The sequence below is a fragment of the Geotrypetes seraphini genome, chromosome 12, assembly GCF_902459505.1.
Source record: "Geotrypetes seraphini chromosome 12, aGeoSer1.1, whole genome shotgun sequence".
In the NCBI taxonomy this organism is placed as follows: domain Eukaryota; kingdom Metazoa; phylum Chordata; class Amphibia; order Gymnophiona; family Dermophiidae; genus Geotrypetes; species Geotrypetes seraphini.
This window is the reverse complement of record NC_047095.1, coordinates 36,292,931-36,307,491: the sequence shown is the minus strand read 5'-3', so window position 1 is coordinate 36,307,491 and position 14,561 is coordinate 36,292,931. Positions and strand designations below refer to the sequence as shown.

At 45.3% G+C, this 14,561-nt stretch overlaps 1 protein-coding gene across 1 annotated transcript in view; it reads right to left on the bottom strand.

The window, feature by feature from the left end:
- The window catches only part of ADGRL4 (adhesion G protein-coupled receptor L4), a 187,184-nt gene that overhangs the window by 28,990 nt on the left and 143,633 nt on the right, over window positions 1-14,561 (bottom strand). The window contains exons 11-13 of the mRNA XM_033917216.1: window positions 12,955-13,158; window positions 10,387-10,607; window positions 6,893-6,959 (exon numbers count right to left, since the gene is read on the bottom strand). Coding sequence (XP_033773107.1) covers window positions 6,893-6,959; window positions 10,387-10,607; window positions 12,955-13,158 — 492 coding nt within the window. The remainder of the gene's footprint in view (window positions 1-6,892; window positions 6,960-10,386; window positions 10,608-12,954; window positions 13,159-14,561) is intronic.

The following is a 14,561-nucleotide window of genomic DNA, read 5'->3' as shown; positions in this document are numbered from 1 at the left end:
TGATTCTTGCACACACAGGGCGCTCGATGATGGTGTGCGGGTGGAGGCTTATCGCCTTGACCCAGAAGTGAAGTGTCGGAGCTGAGCTCCTATCACTGAGAGTTCACACTGAGAGCGCCCTATAACATCATATAATGTGACATGTTTTTTGACATATTACATTATATTTGGTTTGTAAGTTGTGAGCCAAGTTAGGCACGTTGAGCTTCCCCCTCACAGACCTTGATGTGACTTTGTTGCCTTCCTTGTTTTTTCTAGTTTTTGAGTTATAAGCCGGCAGCAAACCCTGCTCTCAAGCGGGCAGAGCCCAGCGCTATACTGAGCGCATGGAGGAGGGAGGAGAGCGATCCCTCCTCTGGTCCACAATCATTGTGCATTGGCCTCAAAGTCATAAGTAGTGAGTGAGGACACTAGAATTTAGAACTTGAAGTTTGTTGATCTATTCCTAAAAAGTCGCAAGGCCATTTTATATTATTTTTTACATTTTCTTTATTATTAGAATTAGATTTTGCAATATGTTTCCTTTCAATTGATCTGTCACAATCAGTAACATAAATTTTCTGTAGGTTGAATTATTATATTCTCAAGATAGGTAAAATGGGGGCAAAACCAGAATAATGGGAGTGCACCGTTTCTTTTGCGCTACTCCTAATATGACCAAATGAACACATGCCATTGGTTTAATACACTTTCTTCAGTGCTAAAATTGAGAGAAGGCTTGCTCTTCCTTGCACCTCTCACTTTACTTGCTCAATGGTGGAGAGAGGAGCTACAGCATCGTATGTAGTAGATTTGATACTCTGCCACCGACATGCAGATAATTCAGCCCTCAGGAGATCTTTTGGCTAGATGCCAGCATGTTCTACTAGGCCGGCAAGTTGCCTTGGCCCACTCTATGCCTGCCACTTCCTCTTAAGGACCATCTTCTTCCTAAGGCAATTGTTTTAATCCTAGTCATTGTTGAAAGCTAAAAATGCGTTAGACAGGCATAAAAGCAGACTTCTTATAATTATGACAGGGGTTGCCATGCAAATGATCACCAAGAATTGGAGAAACTGGGGCAGGCTAAATTTTCCCTTTTGGTGGGAAACTTTGGGCTCCTTTTACGAAGGTGCGCCTAGGGCCTTAACGCGCGGAATAGTGTGCGTTAAATTGCCCTGCGCGCTAGGCAGTAGATTGTCGGCTAGCGTGCGCTAATCCTGTGCGTGCGCTATAAACGCTAGTACACCTTCGTAAAAGGAGCCCTTTGTGTCAATGTTATAGATATGAAAAAATGAATTTGGAAATACTGGGACATAAAATATTTAAAGAAACATGGGGTCCATTAACGGAATTTATTAAATCTGATTAATTGTATAAGCCTTTAATCCTACTTGATTTTCGCACACATCCGTGGGGGGGAAGGGAGGGCAGGAATATATATTGTATTATTATTTGATTGGATGTAAGTGCTGTTCAATGTATTATTTTGTAAAATTTTTACACTTTGTACTCAAATTGAAAATCAATAAAGAATTACACCCCCCCCCCAAACACCTAGGGCCTGTTTTACAAAGCCGCGCGGCAAAAGCCCCGAAGCCCTTTAAATCTCTATGGGCTTCGGGGCCGTTACTGCGCAACAGCCGCTAGCGCGGCTTTGTAAAACAGGCCCCTAATCTTGGGTTGATTTTTTTTTTGCCAGAGCTTGGTTCATACCCCTTTGGTGCTGCATAAAGTTTAGGGTTCCGAGACGTTCGGATGTACCCAGACATGTCCTCTTTTTAGAGGATGTGTCCAGACGGCTTTTCAAAATCCGGCACTTTGTGGATCATCTGCGCATGTGTGGATACAACGCGACAATGTCACACGCATGCGTATGACAAATGTGTCCCCTTGTCATCCTCTAGTGCGCACCCTTTTGAGAGAGAGCACACTGTTGTCTAAAAAAATCAGTGCTGAAAAAAAAATCTCTTCATGCTATTCTATGAATGGCGCTTAAAATTAGGCATGGTTTAAGGAATGGTGCTTATGCCTAGCAGCCACAACTAAATTTAGGCATGACCATTTACATCAGCTGGTGTAAAGCCTCGCGCCTAAATTAGGCACAAATCCCCCTTATTCTATAACCGCACACATAAATTTGAGGAATGTCCCTGACCCACGCATGACCTTCATCTAGCTGTGCCCTCTTTTTTGAGCCATGTGTAAACGTTACACAGATATCCCATGCCTAAACAGGAGTAAATTTCAATTAAACCAAATTAGCACTAGTATTTACTTCTTATGATGACGGTTATCAGTGATAATTGGCTCAAATTTGCTCATGCATCTCAAAGGGCCATATATATAGTATACTGTGTGAATATATATCCTATATAATAAAAAGCTAGCCGCGCATGCGCACTCAGACCTGTGCGATCTGTCTTCCCTGATCCGTATGTCCGTGGCCAGAGTGCGTATGCGGCGGCTACACAAAGCGGGAGAAACAGACTCAGGATGGGAGGATGCGCCGCAGCAAAGTGCTGCAAAGGTACTGCAGGGGAAGAGACACATAGAAGACACATATCGCTTCTACACAAACCTCCCTCCAGCGTTGGCAATCGCAGCACGTTAAACAGGCTGGTTCGCGACTTTCTCCTGCAGTTGAGTCCCTCTGCCGCGTCACTAATGATGTCATCAATGACGCGACAGATAGACTCAACGGCAGAAGAAAGCCGCGACCCAGCCTGTTTTGCTGCGGCTGGCAACGCTGGAGGGAGGTTTTTCTATTAATGTCATCTCGCCGGAAGAGTCGCAAAGTCAGCGGGGGTTGGGCTGGGAGGGGAGAGAACCGTTTGCCTCGGGTGCTTCAGGCAGCAGCAGCGTTTACAATTCGCTGCTGTTGCGGCTTCAGGCCTTCCTCTCTGACGGGTCCTGCCTACTTCATGAACACAGGACTGGCCAGAGAGGAATACCTGAAGCCAGCAACAGCAATGAATTGTGAATGCTGCTGTTGCCCGATGAAGTAGTTGAAGGAGGAAAGTGAGCACAGGGGAGAGTGGCTTGGAGGGATGAACAGATGGCAGGGCATGGAGGGAAGGAGGAAGGTATGCCAGACCAAGGGAAAAGGAAAGAGGAGATGGAGAGAGGCCAAATGGGACAGAGAGAGAGGGGGCGCACACTGGATGGAAAGAGAAGAGAGGGCAGTGAATGGAAGGGGCAACATAGAGGGTGAACAGTATTCTAGCACCCGTTAATGTAACGGGCTTAATGACTAGTATATATATATACTAGTTGTTTAGCCCATTAAATTAACGGGTGCTAGCAGCCCTTCTCCCTTACTTTTACCTCCTCCCTGTCCAACAGCACCCCCCCTATTCCCTGCTCCCCCTATATAGTAGTAGCCCTTCTCCTTTTATCTCCCCCTGTTCAGCATCACCCCCCATTCTCTGCTCCCCCTGTCCAGCAGTAGCTCTTCTCCCTTACTTGTACGTTCCCCTCTGTCCATTAGGAACCCTTCTCCCTTATCTGTAAACCATGCAGCCTTACATTTTAGAAGTCCCCCACCCCATTCTGGCCAGCTCCCTTGCCAAATTTCAAAGCCGCAGGCTCCTCACCCGATCCCCGCTTACAGCGTCCCCGGACTCGCGGTTTGGTTGGCTCCCTTGCTGGAGCTTTTCACGGTGTTGTCTCCTCTTGGGCTTCTCCGAGAGCTGGCTCCCATGAAAATGTTGTGTTGCTGTTTGAGGCCGTGGCGGCAGCTTCTCTCCGGAGGCGCACCGGCGTCGGAAGCCTTGTCTCTGATGTTGTGACGTCGGAGGGGTTTCCGACACTGGTGTGGCTCTTGGGGGGGCTGCTGCTGCGTCTTTGAACGGAAGGGTAGCATTTTCATGGGAGCCAGCCTTTGGGGAGGCTTTGGATGCGGGGCCGGATGCAGGAGGAGCATCCACCATGGGGGGCTTTGGTGGGAAAGCCAGCCAGACGCAGGTACCGAGCAGCTTGGGCCCCGACCATTCTCAGAGGCGTCCTTCGAGCCCCGGGAAGAGACACAGCGGGGCGACTTGTCCGGTCGGTAGAAGAGGCAGATTTTAACCCTCCATTCACCGCTCCCCCTTCCTCGCTCGCTCCATCATTTGCCGGGAGGGACCTGGAAGAAAAATACACCTCTTCACTTCTTTTCCTTTCCTGCTCGGGGGGATAAGACATTCTCTCACTGGCTCTGTAGGAGCTTGTGCACCCCCCCTTCTCCGCGTGGCAAGGTGTTAGGTTCCTGCCGAGACAGACTTGGCAGAGGAGCTCTGCCCCCTTCTTAGCCGCCTGTGAATGCTGGCGCGATTTCTTTCATGCCGAGCCGCGAGTGTGGGGCCGAAGTTAAATTTTCTGAACCGCGAGTGTGGGGCCGAAGTTAAATTTTAAATGTGCCACGGTGGCTCCCCTCATCATCGCCGCCTTCCTCGGAATCCTTTCAGTAGCGCAAGGTGGAGAGCAGGGAGGCTTGCCTGGCGCGCATGCGCACTCCTACCAGCTACATCCCGACAGATCAGATCTCAGGGAACATGCGGTGAGAGTGCGCATGCGCGCTTAGCATTTTATTATTATAGATTATCTATATATCAAATTCAGGGGACTATGTGCAAAGAGGACACACACTGTATATGCACAAACGCTATACATACAATTTTAGGACTGAATTCTATATAGGCTAACCAAAAAAGTGCTATTCTACAAGCTGCACTTAAAGTTAAGTATGGTTTATAGAATAGCGCTTATGCGCTATACTTATGTGACTACATTTATGTGCAACCGTTTGCACCAACAAAAATATGGTGCAAATGCCAGTGCCCTAAATTTCCTTGCATAGCCCTTAATTGATTGTCATTAATGCCAACAATTGCTTGTAAGATGCCAATTGTCAGCGCTAATTCGCTAGTGATTCATTTAAATTGCACGCTCAAGTATATGACCAAAATTGCTCTTTCACAAAGAGTGTACCCTCCTTGTACGCAGTGCGCCCTCTTGCAAAAGAGTACATTATTGATAACTTTGCATTTGTGACGAAAAATAGACAAACACCAACAAATAAAACAAACGTTCCTGGAAATAAAAAAATTAAATAAATGGAGAAACGACTCAAAATGATCATTTTCTGGCTGCCCCTCCCTAGTACATATAGCAAATCAAAGTATAGAAGAAAAGTGAACCAAGCAATGGTGACAGAATGCTTGACCTCTTTAATTCTCTCTTTGCTTGCTCTGGCCGACTTTCAACTTACTTTCTTTGACGGATGATTAGAGTTAGAATGACTGTGGTAAACTAATAACAGCTAGAAGTACCTTGAAGCACAGGCAAAAAGGTTCTCTTCAGAAATGAACAGATAACACCTGGTAAATTGTCTGGCTGAAAACAGCTTTTAATAGGAATTAAAAAGTTCTTCTTCCAGCTGAAATGGGGCTATCAGTGAGCGAATGTCTGCCCACATGAAATGTTGGGTTTTTTCCCCTGATACTCCAATTTGATCTAAAATAGCTGTGAAGATGACAGGGTACACAAGGAAACATAAAACATAAAGATGACAGTCTAATCTTCAAAGATGACCGAATGCCATGGAAAGATTAAGTAATGCAACATTTGAAATATCAGATTATGAGCCTGTTGACACATTGTCTGCATCCACCTCCTGCTGGGATATTTTGAGACAGTGCTGACATGTCAAAATGCTTTCTCTTATGAAGTGCAAATTTACGCAGCGCTCTCTTCCTCAGCTGTCAGACTGATAGGTAAATGCAATTCTTTTTCTAAATATTTCTTTAAACCAAGTATTTGTTATTTTTAGCTATGCAAAGTATAAAATATTAACCAAGCCAAAATAGTGAGTTCAATCAGCCCTATGGCTAGGATTAGACTGGACTTATTAACACTTGATATTCTGCCTTTACATACAAACATTGAAGCAGATAAAAGAATATTAGAAGAACCTTATCTATTTCTTTAACTTCAGGCTAGTGGGGCTTCGATGTGTTCTGGAGGTGAGTAGAGAATGACATGGGGACAAATGTTTTCCCCGTCCCCGCGGGAACTCATTTTCCTGTCCCGTCCCCGCAAGTTCTTTTCCTGTCCCTGCCCCATTCCTGCAAACTCTATCCTCATTTGCACAAGCCTCAAACACTTTAAAATCAAAAGTAGCAACATTCTAGAGCTCAGATTGTGATGCCATAATGCCTCATTCCACCAATGCCTAAGCTCCGTCCTCATCTGCACAAGCCTCAAACACTTTAAAATCGTAAGTAGCAACATTCTAGAGCTCAGATTGTGATGTCATAATGCCTCATTCCACCAATGCCTAAGCTCTGTCCTCATCTGCACAAGCCTCAAACACTTTAAAATCATAAGTGTTTGAGGCTTGTGCAGTTAAGGCAGAGCTTACAGGAATGGGGCAGGGACAGGGATAGCAACAAAACTCACGGGGAAGGGATGGAGAAAATCTGAGGCTTTGGAGGAGAAGTGAGATATATACAGGGATAACTGCTACTAGACTGCTGACTCTACTGACTTAAGAAAGAAACAGAGGAGCGGCTTTGTGGGAGATTTCTCAGATCTATCCTTAGTCCTCAGGAACAAGATGACTCGTGTTTCCTAAACAAAGCATCCTGGGAATTTGGGAAACAGGAAAAGAAAGGGGCAAGCCCAAAGCAATTAGCAGAACAATAATTTGCACTGAATGTTCACTTAGAAATGTGTTTACTGTACTACTCTGTTAACTGTGATTTCTGCTTTTAAAGCAAATTAAAGTTCACTTTTAAATCATGAAAGGTGGCATCAAATCTACTTTTAGATTAGTTTCAATTTCATTTGACGAAGAAAGTTAAATATAGATTATGTGATAAATATTGTAATTTTTCACTTATGGGTAGAACAAGAAAAATAGAAAACTTACAAGGATTATTAGACATGCCGGTCCAATAAAACTCCATATAAAGTTATTCTCAGTGCTTAGCCAACATCTAGAAAAAAAAAAAAAAAAAGTTGGATAGTTCATGACTATCTAAGGAAAGAAAATGCACTCATCTAGGAAAAATATGTCGTGTTCCACTGAACACACAAATACAATATAAAAAGAATTCCAATATATTTCCCCAAAAGTTGGACACACACTTAAGGGGCAAATTACAAAACTGCGCAAGAGGATTTTAGTGCTGGCCGGCTCGCTGAATGCTCTGCGCTGTTCCGATAGTTATAGAGTTCCTATGAGTGTCGGAGCAGCTCAGAGCATTCAGCACAGTGGCCGGCGCTAATAACCTCTTGCGTGCGGTGGCATAGTAAGGGGGCTGCAAGGGGGGGGACAGTCCCCCCAGGTATGGTTTTCCTAAGGGCAAGGAATCCCTCCTCCTCTCTGCCCCCCTGCTCCTCTCCTTGACACGCACACACATACCCCTTGCCTTCCTCCCACACTTTTTTTTTTTTTTTTTTTTACTTCGCTGGCATGAGATTGCTGCCCGTGTCAACATCAGTGCTCTCTCTGATGTCATTTCCGGGACCCGCAACTAGGAAATGATGTCAAATGGCAAGCCGACACTGACATGGGCATGCTGATCACACTGGAGAAGTTTAAAAAATATGGGGACAGGGAAGGGAGCATGCATACGGCAGAGGGGGGGAAGGGGAGGGGCACCGCTCACCCTTACTATGCCACTGCTTGCGTGGTTTTATAAAAGAGGGAGTTATAGAATATAGGGGATCTGCATCCAGCTTGCATGCCAGGATTTATACTAGATTTCAGCAGGCTTAAGAGGTGGGTGCAGGACTCTATTCTATGAAGGGTGCATGCTCAGTGCCATTTATTTATTTAGATTTCCATCCCTTTCTCCCGGGAGCTCAGAACGGGTTACAATTGACATTCACAGTAAAGTTACAGCGCAAACAAATTATAGGCATTTGAAGAAGAGGCAGGGGAGGGGATGTAGAGATAGAAGGGGAGGGGAGCAAGGGAAGGGAGCAGGGAACAGGAGGGGGAGGAGAGAGGGTAAAGGAAGGGGAGCTAGGAGGAGGTAGTCCTTTAGCACTGTTCAGTATTTTCCGAAAGGTCATCAGCGAGTCTTGTGATCTTATCTAGGCATGCAATTGGTTCCTAATTTTGAGCAAAACACTTCACAAAATAGAGATCAGTGGGCAATATAAAATTCAAACTCACCCCCCCAGAAAATCAATTTCTCATCACCATCAATATCAATGTTACACACATAACATTGAGGGGTAGGAAAAGCCTCAGAAGTCTCGGGGAGTCTCACAGAAAAACCTTATAATTTCTCACAACTCCCAGTTTCAATCATGGGCATAAAAACCTCCTCTCTGATGTAGTGATTTTAATATAACATCTTCAAAGTCTCCTCCTCATTATACCTTAACAGAAAAGTGAAAATTTACTCTAGTTTTAAAATACTGGAATAATTTAAAACCATAATTGTTAAGAATGATTTAAAGTATAACAAAAAAGAGACTTTGAAGACTCGTATTAGAATCACTATTTAGAGTAATTGCTTACTGTTCAATGGATTGCAACCTGTTTTGATACCTGCGGAGGAAAGGTGGTATATCAAATAAAGATAACCATAACGATAACATCAGGAGGAGATTTGTATGCCCACGACTGAAACTGGGCGTTCTCAGAAATAATAAAATTTTTCTGTGACTCTCAGAGATTTCTGAGGCTTTTCCTATCCCTCGCTGTTATGTGTGCAAGATTGGTATTGATGGTGGTGGTGATGAGAAATTGATTGTCAGTGGGGGCTTATTTGAGTTTGGACCTAATTTTGAGCGCCATGTATGGAATTTCCCCCATAGCATGCAAAATTGCATCTACAATATATGGAATGGTCAGTTGTGCCCGCAATTTAATTCTATAATTGGCTGTTAATTGGACTTAACAGTCAATTATTGCCTTCATTGGTGCTAATTAATACAATTACTAGTTGCTGTTCTTGTGCAACTTCCTTTACTCGTGCTTTTGCAAGCTGTGCGTTCAGATCCCAGCTTTAAGGGGAATGTGTGGACTTAGCAGGGGCATGGTCAGATCAGGGCATATCTAGCAGTTAGGTGCTCATGTTATTACATTACATAGATGTCTTCTATCCCACCAATACCTTACAGTTCAAGGCGGTTTACAACAAGAAATTGGCCTGGGCATTCCCAGAGAGATTACAAGGTTGATAGCTATAGTATGCGTCGGGATCTGGGAATGGTCGATACGGTTTGGTTAGATCTTTTGACACATTTCTTGAATAGTATGGTTTTCAGTTCTTTCCTGAATGCTTTGTAGTTGGGCATCGTGGTCAGCAGATTTGAGAGGTGGTGGTCTATTTTTGCTGCTCTGGTGGCTAGTAGACCATCATATTTTTTTTGCTTTGTATGCCTTTGATTGGGGGGTGGGTAAAGTGTGCTTGAGTTTGGTCTGGATGTGTTTTTCCTGATTAGGCGGTTGTTCAGATAGCTTGGTCCGTTTCCATTTAGGGCTATGAATAGGGTGCAGTAGAATTTGTGTTGTATGCTGTCATTTATGTTCTTAATAGTCTACAGTAGGGTTGCCAGAATTTTCCTTTGGGAAAATCTGGACCCCCTAGCCCCGCCCCTAGGCCCACCTAGTTACGTCCCCCGCCCCCAAGCTAACCCTAGCCATGCCCCCCGCTGCCTGCTCTTGTCAGGCAGGGAGGAAGTCCATAGAAACATAGAAGATGACGGCAGAAAAGGGCTACAGCCCATCAAGTCTGCCCACTCTGCTTACCCACCCCCTGTCTATGCCCTAATGACCCAATTTCCTTATCTTGACCCTCGTAGGGATCCCATATGGGTATCCCATTTATTCTTAAAGTCTGGCACGCTGTCTGCCTCGATCACCTGCACTGGAAGCTTGTGATGTCATCGGACAACGTGCCAGGTTTTGAAAAGCCATTCGGTGCCCCGGACATATCCTGAAAAGGAGGACATGTCTGGGGAGATCCGGACGTCCGGTAACCCTAGTCTACAGTTGGGCGCAAACTTTTATATTAGCCTTTCAGCTGGTGTAAGTGCTCATGCCTAATGCGATTCATGTAGATGAGGACATAACTAGTTTTCTCTACCAGCAACCCTGCGCAAAACTGCCGTTATAGATTTTGCATGTGGCACGCACCATCTTGTTGCCTAAATATCGGGGCCATTTTATGAATCCCTCCCCCCCTCCAGGGATCTCAAAGTCCCTCCTTGAGGGCCGCCATCCAGTCGGGTTTTCAGGATTTCCCCCATGAATATGCATGAGATCTATGTGCATGCACTGCCTTCAATGCTTATTCATGGGGGAAATCCTGAAAACCCGACTGGATCGCGGCCCTCAAGGAAGGACTTTGAGATCCCTGAGCTAGAAGGTAGCTATTGATAGGAAAAAACACAGCAACTCACACTTTATCTGTGCCATAGTATCTATAGCCCAGCACTGCTGAGATTCCAACAACCACCGCAGGGCTGCAATATCCAAAGATGTAGAAGTTCTTGTGCAAGAATCCTTTGTTGTAAATAACTCCGACGACGATGAGGTACAGGTGTATTCCTTCAACGCACATCCAGGCGAATGCAGCCAAAAAGAAATAATGCAACAATCCAGCGATAACGGAGCAAAAAAGCTAAGAAAGCATGGGAAAGAACAGCACACATAAACAGTAAGAGTGGTTCAGTTGCCATGCTGGTCTTTTTTTGGTATAGAGATAAAAAGATCAGGGCATAAGAATACACTTCTCCCTCGTTATTCGCGGGGGATAGGGGCAGAGCCGGACCGCGAATGGTGAAAAAACGCGAATATCCGGCTCTGACCCACCCCCACCTTCCCCTGGCATCCCAGCCTTACCTGGTGGTCTAGCTGGTTTTCGGGGCAGGAGCGATCTTCCTACGCTCCTGCCCCTTGCATATAGCCATTTCCTAATGGCTATCTGCAAGGGGCAGGAGCGTAGGAAGATCGCTCCTGCCCCGAAAACCAGCTAGACCACCAGGTAAGGCCAGGATGCCGCGGGGAAGGCAAAAAATATGGGGTTTCTTTTTCCCTCCTCCCCCCCCCAAAAAAATCGCGATTATGTGAAATCGCGAGTAGGGAAACTGCGAATGGGGAGGGGGAAGTGTAGACATACTGGACCAGTCCAGGGGTCCATCTATCCCAGTATCCTGTTTCCAACAGTGGTCAATCCAGGTCACAAGTACCTAGGGTTACCAGACCTCTGGATTTACCTGGACATGTCCTCCCTTTAGAGGACATGTCCGGGCATCCGGACAGCTTTTCAAAACCAGACACTTTGTCTGGGTTTTGAAAAAAGCTTCCAGCTCAGGACCGTGTCGGGAGGGCATCTGCGCACGCGCAGAGGCAGCGCAGTGACATCACACGCACGCAGGTGATGTTATTGTGTCGCATCTGCACATGTGCAGATGCCCTCCCGACGCGGTCCCCAAGCAAGAGAACAGGTTGAGGTGGGTGGGGCTGGGGTGGAAGGGGGCGTGACTTGAGTGGAATGGGGTGGGGCTGGGTAACATTCCTTTCCTCACAGCAATCTCCATTGACCACTACCCTCTGTCGCGGGTCCTGATATTGCGGGAGTAAAATCTGGTAACCCTACAATTACCTGGTGGAAACCCAAATAGTAGCAACCTGATAAATGTGCACATAATGCTGAAAATTGAGCTCAATGGTGAAGGACAGACAAGCCCTGCAGGACTTCAGGGAACCTGCCTATGTTTAGCAATTGAAAGCTCAATATTGAAACACCACCCCTCGTTGGCAGCAGTGCTGTTGGAGGACCTTCTCTCAGCTTTACAGCGAACAATGGTCCTAACCTACATATATCAGTTCTGATTTCTATGTTCTGCCTAAGCTAGGTCTGAAAATGTACCAAATATAGCTTATTTGCAGCTAGTTTTCCAGCAGCAACTCTGCTTCATTCATTCAGCGTGCATGTGCTAGCTAGATAATGCCTCTACACCCATTTCCTGCCTATTTTCCCACCCTCCCGGAAAAAATATTTTAAAAAGTTAGCGTATGATTAACATGTGCTGACAGTCGAATTACTGCAAAATGCTTTAACACGTTTTGCAGTAAGCTTCCTCCCCACAGCTTAGAATTTAACATGATTTAACAAAAGGACCCCAAATTTGTAAATCCTGCACCATAATCCAACATGAGAAGAAAGCAGAAACATATAAAAACAGTGCATTGAAATTTGTCAATCTCTGAAGGGTCACAAGATTCAGGGCGGCCCATCTCTTGCACAATTACATTCATTTTAATTATTTTTTGTCCATTTTTAAACCCAAAAAATCATTTTCCTTTTGCACATAGTATCAACCCGCCCCCCCAAATATTCAGCCAGCATTGCACTGCACAGTGACTGCCTAGCACCAGTGGTCAAAACAAATAATCAATGCCGAGCCATATCTGATGATCGGCTTTGAATATCCGATTTGATTTTTGTCAGCGGCAACTAGTTAAGCGCGTTAGTGGTTAAAGACAGGCCGCATAAATAGCTGGGTTAATTTAGTCACTAAACGTAACCAGTTTGGTACAATATATCCAGTTAACGGCTGGCCACGAGCTTCGAATATTCAGCAGGGTTATCTATTGCTGAATATCAGTGGTTAGGCGCTAAAATGCTATTTAACTGGCCATGCTAGTTAAATAGTTTTGAATATCGGCCAGAAAATGTCTCTCAAGCACCATAGGAATAGTATATTTCAAAGATAAGGTTCTAAGGCACATCAACACAGGCAAGTTAATGAATGTCAAAGCAATCAACAAGGAAGCCTAATTTGAGCTAAGGGCTCCATTTGTGTCTACAATTATTAAAATATTATATGCATGCTTCAAGTCTACTTTTAATGCTCAGTTCTTTAAAGAAAACTTGACAGAGGTAAACAGTGTTAAAAATAAATCTTGATCTATACAGGACAAGTTAGCAAACATGAAAGAAATGATAACCTTCAAGTACGCACCTTATTATTATACATGTTAATTCCAATGAGGAAAAGGAGCTCGGCTAGAAAAAGGCTGCAACACAGATTTTTGTGGATCGTTATCCTCGTGCTTTGAATTTCACTGAAGAAGAGGAAGGTGAAAATGCACATGGAGAGGCAGACGAGTGAAATAATTATTCCTAGTTGAGTGATTCTTGTGAGGATGCTGTAATGGGTAATACTCTAGGGAAAAAAATAACAAAACAGCATTTAAGTCAACCAGTCAGAGGCACGGTGCGAAAGCAATCCATGAATACTGTTTTCCTTTTGTTTTGCAGTCTTCAGAGTTGGAGCTATACGAGGTCTGTTCAAAAAGTTCCAGGACTGATTTTATAAAAATTTATTAAATATTCTTACAACTTATTCCACTGGGTCCCCTTCAAGTACTCCCCTTCCCTACATAAAGACTTTTCCCAACATTGTTTCCACTTCTGGAAACAGTTCATAAATACATCTTCAGGAATTGTAAAAAGTTACTATGTCAAATTTTGCTTTATGTCTTCAATGGTGTCGAATCCAGTGGTGTACCAAGGGAGGGGCGGGGGGGGGGAAGGTCTGCCCCGGGTGCAGCCTTAGGGGGGGAGCACAGCCGGACAGGTCCAGAAAATTCCTGGGCTGCGATGGCACTCAGCGGCATCAGCGCCCCCCCTCCGCGACAGCACTCAGCGGCATCAGCACCCCCCCTGCCCCGCGACAGCACTCAAGTTCGGCCTCCTTCTCCCGGCATCAGCAGAACTTCAGATCGGCAACAGGTGCTCAGTCAAAGCTTCCCCTGACTCAGCTTCCTGTTTCCGCCCAGGCAGTTCAGTCAGGGGAAGCTTTTGACTGAGCACCTGTTGCCGATCTGAAGTTCTGCTGATGCCGGGAGAAGGAGGCCGAACTTGAGTGCTGTCACGGGACAGGAGGGGGTGTGCCGATGCCGCTGAGTGCCATCGCAGGGGGAGGGGCTAGCCGATCTTGTTGGGAGAAAGATGGGCCTGTGGTGGATGGAGAGATTGAGAGAAGAGGGCAGATGATGGAAGTGGGGGGAAGAGAGAAAAGGGGCAGATGATGGAAGTGGGGGAAAGAGAGAGAAAGGGCAGATGATGGAAGTGGAGATAAGGGGGAGAGAGAAGAGGGCAGATGATGGAAGGAGGGGATAAATAAAAGGAGGGCACATGATGGGGGAAAAGGATTGAGTTAGGGAAATACTGGAGGGGGTGAGGGAAAGAGATGGCGAGCTGTAGGTAGACAGTAAAAAAGGAAATTGATGAGAGGGTAGTAAGAACGTAATCTAGATGGATGCAGAAAATAAATTGAAAAGGAAAATGAGGGAAGAAAGGGATTGCAGAAGAGAGGTGTGAAAGAGGGAAGGAAAGGAGAGAGATGCCAGACCAATGGGGGTGAAAGGAGAGATGAAAGGGGGAGGCATACAGTTTCTGGAAGAGGCATAGAAGGAGAGAAGATGCCATATAGGGGCAGAGAGATGGCAGACAGTGGATGGAAGGAAGAGAGTAACAAGAAGATGAGGAAAGCAGAAACCAGAGAAGACAAAGTTAGAACAAAAATTTTCTATTGCTTTAGGAGACATGTGTCACTGTTTCTGT